Source organism: Oryx dammah, unplaced genomic scaffold (assembly GCF_014754425.2).
Source record: "Oryx dammah isolate SB20612 unplaced genomic scaffold, SCBI_Odam_1.1 HiC_scaffold_12, whole genome shotgun sequence".
NCBI classification, from domain to species: domain Eukaryota; kingdom Metazoa; phylum Chordata; class Mammalia; order Artiodactyla; family Bovidae; genus Oryx; species Oryx dammah.
Genome location: NW_024070196.1, coordinates 64,934,822 through 64,949,203, shown reverse-complemented (window position 1 = coordinate 64,949,203; position 14,382 = coordinate 64,934,822). Strand labels below are relative to the sequence as shown.

Here is a 14,382-nt window from a genome sequence, read left to right as displayed (position 1 = left end):
AACCTTCTGGTCTGCCATCACTGACCACCTGATGAAGCCTAGGCTGTCTACCCCTGCTGACAATGACCATGGCCTGGCCATTGCCAACATCCTCAGACCCTTTTCTTCTACCTGGCAGCATTTATGCGCCAGCCACACTGGATCTCGATCTGACTCTGGACCTCTGCACCTGCCGAACCCAATGTGGCTTGCCCTGCACTTTCTCTTACTTGATTCCTCCAAACCGTTCCAGAAAGCTCTATTCCATCATCACTTGCTCTGTCTTCCCTGTATGTCCTACCCTCAACCCCTGCTGCAAATATCAGAAGCTTTAGAGGTGTTCCCTGGGACCTCCCAAAGCCCCCTCTCTGTCTGGGAATTGCTAATTTTCATCCTTCTTCCTCAGAAGGCTGTCTTCTGTTCATCCCCGTCTCTCTGGTGGCTAGCACAGGACCTGGTGCAAGGCAGGCACTTAGTGACAGCTGGATGCAAACGATAATAATGAAATTACCACCATGACAGCACGTTCTGTGTAAATCTTCACTGAATACTCTGCCTGCTTCAAAGGGCTTCCATTCAAAAGTCCTGTGTGAACGTGAAAAGATGCCCACCAGCCCTGGCCATCAGGGGACTGCAAGTCAAAAGCACAATGAGACACCACCTCACACCCGAAAGGGTGACTTCAAAAAACACCCCAGAAAATAACAAATGTTGGCAAGGTTGTGGAGAAACTGCAACCCCCATGCACTGTTGAAGGGAACAGAAAATGGTACAGCCATTATGGAAAACAGCTTAGAGGTTCCTCAAAAAATTAAATATAGTATTACCACATGATCCAGCAATTCCACTTTGAGTATGTACCCAAGAGAATCAAAAAACAGGGTCTCAAAAGAGGCCTCTGTACACTGTGTTCATAGCAGGGTCATTCACAACAGCCAAAAGGTGGCAATAGCCCAAGTGCCCACTGACAAGAGGATGGATATACAAAATGCGATACGCAAGGATACAAGTCAGCCTTAAAGGAAAGGAAATTCTGACATGTGCCACTACGTGGATGAACCCTGGGGACTTCATACTAAGTGCCATAAGCCAGTCACAAAAGGACAAACATTGTATGAGTCCACTTACATGCGGTTCCTGGAGCAGCCAAATTCATGGAGATAGCAGAATGGTGGTTGCCAAGGGCTGGCTGGGAGGCAGGATGGGCACGTAGTGTTTAATGGGGACGGTTCCAGTTTTGGAAAATGAAAGAAGTTCTGGAGATGGAGGGCCGTGATGATTACACAACATGAATGTACTTACGGCCACTAAACTGTATGCTTAAAAATGGGTTAAGGTGGTTAAGTTTTATGTTATGTGTATTTTACCACAATACATAGTAAAGAGCCCTGTGTGAGGAGTTTGAGAGCCTGGGCTTAAACCCCGGCTCTACGGGGTTTGGCTGGGGGGGGAGCCTCAGTTGCTTCTGCTGTGAAATGGGGATAATTCCCAGAGCAGGGAGCTTTATCAATTGAGGGCTGTTTCGGGGTGAAAGTTGGTAGGGAACCTTTTCATATTACACCTGATATTTTGTGATGAGAGTTTGTGTATCTGCGGTAAAAAAAAAAAAAAAAAAAGGCATATGCTATTTTTGTTTTAGGAGCACAAAATCCAGCAGGGACCCTCCAAATAAGAGTACTTCACTGGGAGAGAGCCTGGTTTAAGCACCACGTGCACGCTAGGCACACAGGGGATGTGCCAAGGCCTGGCTCACACCCTGCCAGTGAATTCCCTCTGCTGCCGTCTAGTGTCTAATGACAATATTGACCTTTCCTATCTGTCAGACTTGTCTTATTAAATCCTGAGGTCTTAAATGCTTTGCACACAGAGGCTGACAGTTTGCCCACCCAAGCACGTGTTCATGTATAATTCATGGTGTATCGTGCTGCTTGGCAGATGAATATTTATCAGCTTTTTCATAAGAGGCAGGTTGGCGTTTCCTTTTGTTGCTACCAAAATCCTATGCTGCAGCAAATGAAATTTGTGAGCAAATAAAAAAAAAAAAAAGAAGAAGAACAAGAAGCGAAAACTCCCCAGTCCATTCTGCTTGTAATTTTCCACTTTCCAAGGCCTCCAGTGTGTGTGTGTGGAGGTGGTTTCGGTCTGGCTACGAGAGAGAACTGCTGAGTCGTCCAGAATAGAAAGGCTTCCATATGCTCCCCCTGCGCCCCCGCCGAAAACTCCCCCACAGCCCACTTCTGCACTGCCTTCAACAGCAGAGGAGCCCAAGCCCCTTTCAGAGGCTCCAGTCCAGATGCTCTGGATGGGGATCAAGACAGGGATGGGGCGACCAAGGGTAAGGGACCCCGATGAAGCTCGGTGCACAGTGGCTGGTGGCACTGAGCCAGGCAATTTCGTGGTTTCCACAGTGGGATGCCCCCCAGGGAGGGGACAGCCCCGCGCCACACCAGCTGGGGTCCGAGGTCCCCTCCCCGGGGCTAGGACGCAGGAGCGCCATAAGAAATGCCGCTGTGTCTGCGGGAGGGAGCCTGTGCCCTGGTCCCTGCTGCAGAGGAGAGCCAAGAGAGGGCTTAAGACTTGTGCCTCTGCTGCTGGCTCTTCTCGCCTTGCGACTTACTGACTGAGGATTCCAGGCTGGGAAGTCAGGCGCGCACGGGCGCACTCACTGGAGGGGAGTTTCAACACAGCTGTGAATGCAGTCTGCGTGGCCTGGCTGCCACCTCTCTGGCCTTGGAAGACAGTGATGATGATGACAATGACAATCACAGTTCATACATAATGAGCCCTTACTATATGCCGGGCCCTGCATCAAGCACATCAATTACACTATTACATACAATCCACTGAACACTCCACTGAGGTTGGTATTATCATTGTTCCCATTTTACAAATTAGGAAACTGAGGCAGAAAGATGGATCAACTCATCTAAGCTCACACAGTCCCAGCTGGGAGTCAACTGCAGGTCTGTGTGACTTGAGCCCACGCTTTCTTAACAACCCTCCATGCAATCAAGAAACTTGAGTTCAAGGGCAAAACCCACGAATGCTTAGCTGTGTGGCCTCAAGGCAATCCGTCACCTCTACGAGCCCATGTTTCAGCATTCACAAAAGAGGCGCGATGGCTCATTTTGCAGGGCTGTTGTGAGGATGCACGAGGGCTTTGCAAACTGTCAAGAGCTCTGTCATTGATCAGCCGGTGGCTGTTCTCAACAGAAACGTTTACTGGGGATTTGGCACTAGGAGTAAAGACTTCTGGCTCCAGAAGTTTATGGCAGAGATGGAGGAAGGAGACATAGAGGGGCAGCAATCAAGGTTAGGTACGTGTCTTCATTCATTCATCCGACAGGCAATTTACCAAGCACTTGCTCTGAGCCCAAAAACACACAGTCCCCCCAAAAAAGTGTTATTTCAGACATGGCTAAGTGCTACACAGATGTTTGAACAAGAAGAGGCGATGAAGAATAACACGAGCAAGATGTGAACAGCAAGACGACACTGGCCTGGCCAGGACGGGAGAGGCGACAGCCCTCTGCGCAGAGGCCCTGAGGGGAGTGTTTGGGACCACAAGCCCTCTTTTCACACTCTCCAGGTGCTAATGCCAAGTGCAGCTCCCTGCGGGAATGATGGCCTTCCACCCTGCTGGGAGCCCTCCTGCACGGGACCTGCCCTTCCCGTGGTTCTAAGTCTTTTTCTGCACTTCCTCAGGCAGGGTTTCAGAAGGACCATTCTGGGATGGGCAGTGTTTTAAGTGACCCTGCAGGGGGCACGGTCTGGAGTAGGGGGCGGGTCAACCATCAGGCCATCCTCATCTTTGCCCCTGGGACCCGACTCTCAGATCCCAGCTGCCCCAGCTGCCCCTGGGCTATCCCCTGCAGGGCAGAAGCATCGGCGCCTCCACACCTCCACCCTACCCCACCGCCCCCCGCCCCCCACCCCCAGGCCCATGTACCTTCCTCTCGTCCACTCCTTCGGGGGCTGATATGAGCTCCTTCGTGAGCACAGGGTCCAGCACCTGGAATCTTCGGCGGAACTGAGTGAGCCCCATGTGGTCAGCATAGCCTGGGGTGTGGGGAGCAGGAGGAGAACAAAGAATCCAAATGAGGTGCCCAGGCCAGGGGTCCACTACCAGCCGTGCTGCCCACCTGCTGTGTGCACTCGCTTCTCGGGGCCTCAGTTTCCCTGTTGGCTAATATAAGACACTGGGTTCCATCAGCATTTACCAAGTGCATTCCCCAGAACACAGACCCTGTAAGAGGCTCCGCCGAAAGCTTGAAAAAGCTGCCCCCTCCTCCACCTCTTGGAAGGTCATGATGTGTATCAACACCAAAGTCAAAGGCTCCAGAACCTCTGCAGGGATGATGCCTGATTAGCTTGACTTAACCCAGAGTTCTCCAAACATGCTGGACCATGGGAAAATGTTTTGATCTCATAGTTTTTACCACCTCACAGACTGCACCTGGGAAACACTTCATCAGGCCATATCTAAGGGTTCTTTTAAATCTGAAGTGTAGGATGCACACAGCTGCACCCTTCTGTGTGGAAACTGAAAAGCTACTGAGAGAACGTGATGTTCGAGCTGGCCTTTGAGGGGCTGTGAGAGTCTGTGAGAGGGTTCTGTGTGGAAGGAAGTCCAGACAGAGGGAGTCAGAGCAGGAAATGGAAGGCCTGTCCCACAGTGGCGGTAACACCATTTACAGAGTGTTCATGTGTGTGAGACACTAGGATAACAGCATCCTTGTTTCGCAGAGACTCTGGGGCCTGTGTTACTATCCCATTATACAGACATGGAAACTGAGGATGAGAGTTCAAGTCACGGAGCCCAAAGTGACATGGATCGTAACTCTCCCCGCGGGGAGACAAACCCAAACAAGATGATGTGATGGAGAATAACAGAAGCCAGGATCTGAATAGCAAGATAACTCTGGCCTGGTGAGGACTGGGGAGATAAATGTAGGCAATGACAGTAACTAATCCAGCAGAGAGGAACCAACAGTGAGGTCAAAGATGAGCAGGGACTGGGTCCCCAAGGGACCTAAACTCACATTCCAGACCTCAAGGTTGACCACACAGAGACCTGGAAGCTGGGAGGTTATAGGGCTGCCGTTGTGAGTCAGACCTACCTGGTTTTACATCTCCTATCTGCCCTGGTTAGCCCTCTGACCAGTGACAGATGACTCTTGTTTCTTTGAGATTCGAGTTCTTCACTTGTTCATTGAGAGTAATAACAACTTACTGACTAGAGATGTAGTAATATGTCTTTGGTTACCCAACTGTTATTGACCAGAGTGTTTCAATATTCATTTGCATAACAAATCGCCAGCCAGGGGCATTAGTTTCTGCAAAAATCCCCTGGTCAATAATGTGCTAAGATCTCTTGTCACACAGTCATGACAAGGATTAAATCCAATAATGATTACAGGAAAAGAAGCTAACATGTTTTGAGCACTTGTCCATGTCCAGGCACTTTTCTTATTCCCTTATTAATTCACCAGCCCACTCAACGGCTCTCTAAAACCTGAGCTGTTACAGGACAGGAAAGGGAGGCACGACCTAGGGGCCTGACAGTGTCAACCACGACCACGCACAGGCCAGCTGGCTCCAGAGTCTGGGCTGTGCCCACCAGGCTGCCCCGTATGTAACATGTGATGAGCATTTACTGTCTGCCAGGCTCTGTGCTAGGCACTCTGTGAGAACAACAGCATTGAGTGTGTGTAAATACACTGGTGCCCCGAGCATCTGAAGTGCCCAGGAAACAGCCTCTGCATACGTGCATCATGTATGCCTGTGTCTGCGCACACAGGCACATCTCAGAGATACTGTGGGCTCGGTTCCAGACCACTGCAAGAAATCAAATATCATAAAACTTTTTTGCTTTCTCAGTGCACATAAAAGTTAAATTTATACTATACTATAGTCTATTACATGTACAATAGCATTATATCTAAAAAACAATGTGCAGACCTTCATTTTAAAAATTTATTACTGAATAAAAAATACTAACCATCATCTCAGCCTTCATCAGGTTGTAAGTTTTTGCTGGTGGAGGGTTAGAAATACTGCAAGAGTGACCAAATGTGACACAGAGATGCAAAGTGAGCAAATGCTGCTGGAAAAAGTGGCACCAACAGACTGGCATGAAACAGGATCACCACAAACCTTCAAGTTATGAAAAAAAAAAAAAACTGTGCTCTAAGGACAACAGAACAAGGCCTGCCTGTATATCTGTTACACACACACAGTCCAAATCGTAAATCTGTGACATCAATAACTGTGTATGGATCTTTGTATGCAAGTAAATATTTCTCACATGGTGTGAGAGAGACAGAAGTGACCCAGAGCAGAAAACAATGAGGAAACAAACCAGGTCTCAGAAGCAGAAATTGGCAGGAGACTTCAACCCTTCACTGAGCTGGAAGCCCTTCCGGAGTTGGGCCCTGAGACGGCAGAGGGTGGACACACAGGGAGGAAGGGGACTCACTGACCGCGCCCACGGGCAAGGGCTCTAACCGTGGGCCAGGGCACCTCCTGCCAGCCAGGCGCAATGGAACGGCCTGGGCTGTGACTGGCTTGTGCTTCCCCGCGACAGTGTCTGTCTTCCTATGCCTGCAGTTCTGCAGACAGGAGGGGAAATCAATGCGATGCTGGGGGGAGCGAGTGGTTCATGGTTGCTGCCCGCTGCTCCCGGCTTCTCCGCCCAGGACTCAGTATGAGTGCCATGGGAGGAGACAGGGCAGTAACCACAAGCTGGGGGGGCAGTGACCGAGGAAATATTAAACAAGTAGGGGCTCACCTAGACTCCCATCAGCCCCAGCCACCCCATCCCCTGACTTCGCCTAAGCTGTTCTTGTCAGGGAGGCGAATCCACAGGATGGCCAATGGGGTCTCAGAGACAGAAAAGAATGGGAAAATTTCAGATCAAACTCAGCTCAGAAGAGGAGCTATCGGGGTGACCCTGGTGCACGCCTGCTTTCTCAAATATGGGTCCAAAACTTCGTTCCTTTGATGGAAACCCCTCCTCCCCCATCACGCCCATCACCTCCTCAGCTGGACCGGGGAAAGCCACTCTTCCAAAGATGGGGTTAAGCCTCCCTGGTGGGTCCACCCCTCCTCTCCCACACCCACCCCCACTCACTGTGAACCTGGAAACCCAGGCTCCCCCAGGAACCCAGGCTCCCCCACACCTCCCTGCCTCTGCACACAGCGCTCCTTCGGCCAAGCTGTCCCTCTCCTCGCACCACCCAGAGGTGAGCAGTTGCTTTCTTCTAAGACTCAGTGAAGATGTTGCCTCCAATGGACATTGGTACCCCCCGCATCCCTGCATGACACGTGCCCTGGTCACACCGTACAATCATCACCTGTTTCCATATGGATCTCCCAAACCAGGCTGAGCATTCTGAAGGCCAAATATTAATGACTGAGGAAATTTCACCCTCAATTGCAAGGCAGATGCTCCTAAGATGTTTGTTGTTGAAAAGGAAGATGGGCAAGACACACTCCAAGCCTTTCAGGTCGTTGAAGTTGCTGAGTCGCTCAGTTGTGTCCGACTCTTTTGCCACCCCAAGGACTGTAGCCGACCAAGCTCCTCTGTCCATGGGATTCTCCAGGCAAGAATACTGGAGTGGATTGCCATACCCTCCTCCAGGGGGTCTTCCTGACTCAGGGATTGAACCTCCATCTCCTGCACTGCAGGCAGATTTTTTTACCACTGAGCCACCAGGGAAGCCCTGCCTTCCAGGAGTGCACAACTAACTCAGGAATGGTTGGACTTTGGGCCCAAAGAGCAAGCCCCAGGAGTTAGCAACAAGGTGCTTGCTCCCTGCTTGCCTCTCACCTGCTCTGTGCAGACGCAGCGCCTCCAGGATGTAGGATCCTGCGAGCTGCACCCTCAGTGCGGGGATGTCCAAGGGCAGGGACCTGCCTGCCTCAGGCTTGTCTCCACCAGGCTGTGGCAGAGTCGGAGACCCCTGCCCGCCTCTGCTCTCCACTGCTGCGTTCGGCACCAGGCAGTGGATGAAGTGTAACTCAGACCGTCTGATCACGCTGATCAATGCATCCTAGGACCAAGAAGAGATGGGGTCAGGGCCACAGCGAGACCGACAAGGGTCTGGACACTTCCCAAACATACATTCAGTCTGGTCTGGGCAGCTCTGGAGGCCCCTATGTCCTACCACAAGGGCCTCTTATCCATGGCCCGATCTGTACTCATGAGAAATAAAGGACCTCTATAATGATCCTTATCATAGATGGAAAAACTGGGACACGGAGAAGACAAACGAGTGGCCCCAAGCAGAGGGGGTCAGTCACCCAAGAAGAAAACTAGAGCCCAGAACCTAGGCTGAGGGCTTTTCCAGGACAAGATGCTACGAGTCGTCTCAAGCCCTTCTTCCCGTGTCCCGCCCTCCTGAGCTCAGCCTAATCTCTTGTTACTGGATTACTGTGTCCAGGTGACACCTTCACACCAGGGTTGGGTCCAACCACCCTCTCTATGGGGAGCCTGGAGGTGGACATGCCGGCCTTTGAGAGGGGAGGGAGGGAGGCAGGCAGAACAGGGCTGGCTGCGATGTTTGTCACCTTGATCAGGAAGGCGACCTGATTCCTGACAACTTCCTGAAGCTGCTCAAGTGAAACCAAGGAGCTGAGGCTTAGGCCTCAGACTGGGACAGGTCACTGTGCTGCCCTGAGCCTTGGCTTCTTCCTCGGTGGAGCGTGGGGGTTGGTTGCCTATTCCTTCAGGCCTGCTGGGGAGCTCAGAGCTGGTGCAGCTGGATAACTCGCCCTGGGGGCGGGTGGGGAGGCCCCCACCCCCCATCCTGTGAGAACAGAACCCCGCTCACCATCTGCAGCTTGATCTGGGAGCAGGGGGCTTTCCTCCTCACTGCGGCCAGGCTGCTGGTGAACGTCCTCCGCACCACGCAGCTCCGCTGCTGGGCCTGCTGGGAGGTGCCCTCCAGGCCGGCCACGGCCCGGCACACGGGGGACAGCTTGGCTCGGGACTGGAACAGGGTCCTCAGCTCCTCCCTGGCAGGTAGGCGGGGAGAGAGAGAGGGGCTTCAGGGGTTTGGGGGTGAGCGAAGGGGACCCCTTGCCTCTGGACATCTGCTTCCTGAAGCCATGTCCTAGCTGCCAAGTCTGCTCATAGGCCCTTCTGCCAGATGATCCCTTGTTCAGGGACAAATGCCAGCATCTTCCTCCACGCCTCTCTCCCGCTCCTAACCTCAGAGCATCTTCCTTCTACTGGATGTTCCCATCACTTACATGCCTGCAGGAACTCTGCCCAGCCAGCACTTTCTTAGAGGGTAAAATCACCTCGGTTATCTCTAGAACTGGTCTGAGCACAGCAGGTGCTTATCTGTCCAAGAGACAGTCTGAGCACCGAGGAGACCCTACCGAGCCCCAGGATGAAGCTGGGACCCAGGGAAGGCCTCAGGCTCCCTGGCTGCCCCGCCCGCTCCCCTCCACTAGAGGCCTGTGGGCGACTCCCCTGCATATCCAGGCTCCACCCAGACCAACCCTAAAGACCCTTATCCATCCCCACTCTGGGCCCAACTGACTGCACAGCCATTAAGAAAATGAGTCTCGACAGATGCACTGAGGTTGCTAAAAGCAGCTCCATGCCTTGCGGAGCACGCAGGCTGACAATGGTGCAAAGACGCTCATGGTGCAACAGAAGCCTGGGGAGACAGCCTGGAGAGCCCCCTGGAGGCCGGAGCCCCGAGAAGGAAGGCTGTGGGCACCCTGCCTAGTACAGGGAGAGGAGGTGGTACCCACAGCCCTGACCCTGCATGAGATGGCCCCATCAGTGGTGCTGGGAGACCCGACCTCTGGTCTGCAGTGTGCGGTGTGGCCTGGGGCAGTCACGGGTCCTCTCTGGACCTCCCGATACACGGCACAAAGGTTGAGTGAGCATGAGCACCTCCCGGGAACCCCCCCAGCATCCCCGAGAGACTAGAGGGGCCCAGGAATCACAATGCTACACAAGCAGTCCTGGTGGATCGGGATCCTGACTGCAGAACCACGGGCTAAGGAGCGCTGTCTGCCCGCGAACTCGCAACCCGTGGCTCGCAAGCCTGCAAGACCCCTGCTGGGATTTACTGCCACACCTGCCACACTCTCCTCCTCGTGAGTACACGCCGCTCCTTGTCCCAGAAGGTTCCACACTCACCAGGCCACCTGGCTAACCAAGGGGTGCCTGCCCTTCCCCACCTCTACACCCCTCACTCAGCTTGAGGGTTTCTGAGCAGCAGGGGGATTTACAAGGAGGCCACAAGATGTGCTTTGAGGGGTAACCATGAACCAGGTTCCTTAATAAGCCATCCACTCTGTTATGTCACCAAAGCCTTACATCACACGTGTAAGCATGGCAGCATCATTCCCACTTCTCAGACTGTGAAACTGAGGCCTGGGTCAGGCAGCTGGAAAAAGGCAAAAGCAGAATCTGAGCATCTGCCTGACTCTAGAGCTGTGCGATGTGGCCTCACCCAAAAAACCCTGAGGTTGCAGAGAAAGAAGCGAGAAACCCCAGAGAAGGGAAGGGGCTGCCCACAGGGCTGGGCTGGGCTGGACTCAGGTCCCCCGGCTCCCCATACAGCACTCTGTGTCCTTGTTACTCTTCCTTCTGCCCTATCCTCTGACTAGATCTCTCTCTGGGAGCTGTGTTTCTCTGAGCCCCCACTAGATTTTTCCAATCAACTCTGACCATTCGGCTCTGAGAACGCCTTCCAAGGGTCACTTAGACCCAAACTATATTCTGGCTTTGCCACTCTTTTGTTATGTGGTCAAAGGTGAACCACTTCACCTCCTGAGGCCTCAGTTTTCTCATTTATAAAATGGGGCTAGGGATACAGTTGTTGTAAGGATTAAAAAGACCCTTATAGGAACTTCCCTGGTGGCCCAGTGGCTAAAAGACTCATTGCTCCCTACGCAGGAGGCCTGGGTTCAATCCTAGTCAGGGAACAAGATCTGCATGCTGCAAATAAAGACACAGCACAGTCAAATAAATAAGTAGGTAAATATACATATATTTAAAAACCCTTATAAAGTGTTTCCTCTGATGCCAGGTGCACAGCAGGGAGTTAGTAAACGTGGTCTCAGCTTCACACACGCACACACACACACACACACTTCCCCAACAAGCACTTTCCAATAGCTCTCTGAATTCAAGGCAGCCCTCTGCCAGCACGTCTGAGCAGAGCAGTCAAGAAATGCAGTCAGCCTTTTTCAGGCTGCAAAAAGTTATCACTTTGGTTTTATGATCCCCTAGTTGGAGGATGTCCATAAAAGTCCTTCCAGTCACATCATCTCCCAGATACTTAATGAATAAGAAGTCACAGCTTCCTAGCTTTTGTTCCACCTCCCCAGACGGCCAGCTTTCCTCCTTGGCTGGACTCAGGCCAGTCCCAGGAGATGCTGAATTGCACTTGTTAGAGTTACAGGTCTTTGTGTCATTAGGGAAGGGTCCCCATACCAGCCCTCCATCACTGACTGGGCTGCTATGACTGCACGGCCCCAGCACCTCGAATGCCCCCCGCCCATCCCCAGCCCTGGCTGGGCTCACCTGTTCGAATGCTGTAGGACCTGGGGGGCATCCAGGGCTGAAAGGTTGGGTTTGGCCCTGTGGAGCCAGCCCGTGAGGTCATAGCGCACAGGGTCGTGCCCCAGCTGGTGGGCGATCTCGCACTGGAGGGGCTGCTCACAGATCCGGAGGGCAGAGGCTCCTGAAAGCAGACACAGGGTGTGAGTGCCCGGGCCTAGCGGGGACACTGGCATCGCTTGGCGTCTTTGAGAACACGCTTTTCCCATTTTGATATGATTCAAGCTATCAGTTCTGGGCACTGCGTCTCCCCGGCTTTGTGCATTTACATGCACAGCTTCCAACCTGCATTCGGTTCCTCCTTGCTTCCTCTGTCAGTTTTTCTGATGTGGATTTTTAACATCTTGACTGAATTTGTTACAATACTGTTTCTGTTTTACATTTTGATTTTTCAGCTTCGAGGCATACAGGATGTTAGTTCCCCAAACAGAGATCTAATCCAGGTCCCCTACATTGGAAGGCGAAGTCTTAACCACTGGACCACCAGGAAAGCCCCTCCTCCTTGCTTTCTTAAATCGAAGATACCTGTGCTCCCCAATTACCATTAGCACTAACCATCTTTGTGATTTTCGCCAGAACCATGAATCACCCGAACCATTTTTTAATGTTTTCTTTCAATCGACTCACAGTTTTACAGGTAAAATCCATTTGTAAAGAAGCATTATACTGCAGGTTTGGTGTGCCAGCTATATTTACTTTCTAATATTCATGGAAATAAATACACAATTATTAAATATTTTGAAAATACGTGTAGGTACCACTTAAAATTTTCTGGAATACGAGTTGCCAAATAAACACACAGCAAATTCTTGGGAGATGCTGGTGGACTCCTGGTTCCAAGGGACAGAGTGGGAGAAATAAAGGGGCATGCAGTTAGAGAAGACCTGGGTTCAAATCCTGACCTGACCATTTTTTTATAGTGGGACAGGGGCCAAACCACCTAAACCTCTGAGCCTCAGTCTCCTCCTCCGCCCAGTGTCCACCTTAAGTGAGAGGCAACAGCTAGCGAGCCCCACGTATTCTGCTTGAGTAAATGTTCTCATTAACGCAGAGTTAATTGGAAAGACCCAGAGGCAAAAAATAATTTTTTTAATACCAGAATGTCTGAGTTAATGTGTCTATCAGTCAGTCCAGGACAAGAATCTCTCCCCTGGGACCCGAGAGCCTTCCTGTGTTTTCAAGCCTCACAGAGAGAGGAAAAGGGCTTCGAGTCCTGCCCCCACCACACCCTACAGGACATCTCTGCTTCTGGCCCCGCTTTCTGTGTCTTTAGCCTAAAAGTCAGGATCCAGGAAACACTCCATTTGAGAACTCTGGTTCACTCGATTCCGCATCAGAACAGAGCAGGGGAAGGGTAGGGAGGGGGCAATGGCAGGGTCCATGGGGCCCTGCTCTGGCCCAGGCCCTGGGGAGACAGCAGAGCAGAAGACAGGTATCCTCTGACCTGGAGGGGTGGGGCACATAGGGAGGTCATCGGGCTGATGAGAAGCAAGCCAAGAGAACAGGTCGCCAGAAGGGGCCCTGAAGGAGACGAGGAGGGCGTCAGGAAGGAAGTAGTGTGGCTATAGAGAGGACAGGGTCAGGGAGGCCTCTGTGGAGGAGCACTGAGCAGGGAGCCGAAGGAGGAGGACTTACAAATGCTTCTGGGTGCACCCGAGCCCCTCTCTCCTCACCCCAGGGCCGGGGTGTCACCATCTTACAGGAGAGGAAGGAGGCGACTTCCTACAACGCACACACATTGCAGCTAACTAGTGGAGCACGGGTCCAACCCAGGACGCTCGGGTCCAGTGCCTGGGTAGGCTTCTAACAGCTCTGTCTCTTGGCTTTCTGTGGGTCTGGGTGAGTTTCCTCCTCTACAGTCCCCCAGGAAGAAAATAACCGTTCCAGAACCCTGGAGACACTTCCTGAAGAAAGTGCACAAACAAAGTGCACACTTCCCACAGGACCCTGGTCAGTCGTCAGGCCCCAGGTACTCCCCAGAGGTGGGGTGTGATGGTGCCCCCACGGCCCGGCTCAGACTAAGGCCCCACAAATAGCAGTTCCGACTGCCCCTCCCGGTGGCAGAGGCCAGTACCTCAGAAAAAAGAGGTGACCTTCTGGAACAGAGAATCATGGGCAGCATCACACCAAGCACTATGACCCCCACCTCCAGGGTGAGGGCAGTCCAGGGTCGTGTACATATATACAAGTACACAAAATTATATTTCATGACTTTGTCAGTACAAAGAAGGATTGATATTAATAATACATAAGTATATTATATTGGTTTGCTACAGCTGCCATAACAAAGCATTATACACTATGTGGCTGGAAGCTCAAGGTCAAAGTGTTAGCAGGGTTGGTTTCACTGAGGCCTCTCTCCTTGGCTTGCAGATGGATACCTTTTCCGTGTGTCTTTCTTTGTGCATGTCTGTGTCCTAATCTCTCCTCTGAAGGACCAGTCATATTAAATTAGGACCCACCACAGTGACCTCCTGAGAAATCTGTATGCACGTCAAGAAGCAACAGTCAGAACTGGACATGGAACAACAGATTGGTTCCAAATCGGGAAAAGAGTATGTCAAGGCTGTATATTGTCACCCTGCTTATTTAACTTGAATGCAGAGTATATCATGCGAAATGCTGGGCTGGATGAAGCACAAGCTGGAATCAAGACTGCTGGTAGAAATATCAATAACCTCAGATACGCAGATGACATCACCCTTATGGCAGAAAGTAAAGAACTAAAGAGCCTCTTGATGAAAGTGAAAGAGGACAGTGAAAAAGTTGGCTTAAAACTCAATATTCAGAAAACAAAGATCATGGCATCCAGT

At 51.8% G+C, this 14,382-nt stretch overlaps 1 protein-coding gene across 4 annotated transcripts in view; it reads right to left on the bottom strand.

The window, feature by feature from the left end:
- Positions 1 to 14,382, bottom strand: part of MYO18B (myosin XVIIIB) — a 236,811-nt gene that overhangs the window by 148,048 nt on the left and 74,381 nt on the right. For all 4 annotated transcript variants that reach the window (XM_040250980.1, XM_040250978.1, XM_040250981.1 and 1 more), the window contains exons 18-21: positions 11,534 to 11,693; positions 8,814 to 8,997; positions 7,811 to 8,033; positions 3,929 to 4,038 (exon numbers count right to left, since the gene is read on the bottom strand). In XM_040250980.1, coding sequence (XP_040106914.1) covers positions 3,929 to 4,038; positions 7,811 to 8,033; positions 8,814 to 8,997; positions 11,534 to 11,693 — 677 coding nt within the window. The remainder of the gene's footprint in view (positions 1 to 3,928; positions 4,039 to 7,810; positions 8,034 to 8,813; positions 8,998 to 11,533; positions 11,694 to 14,382) is intronic.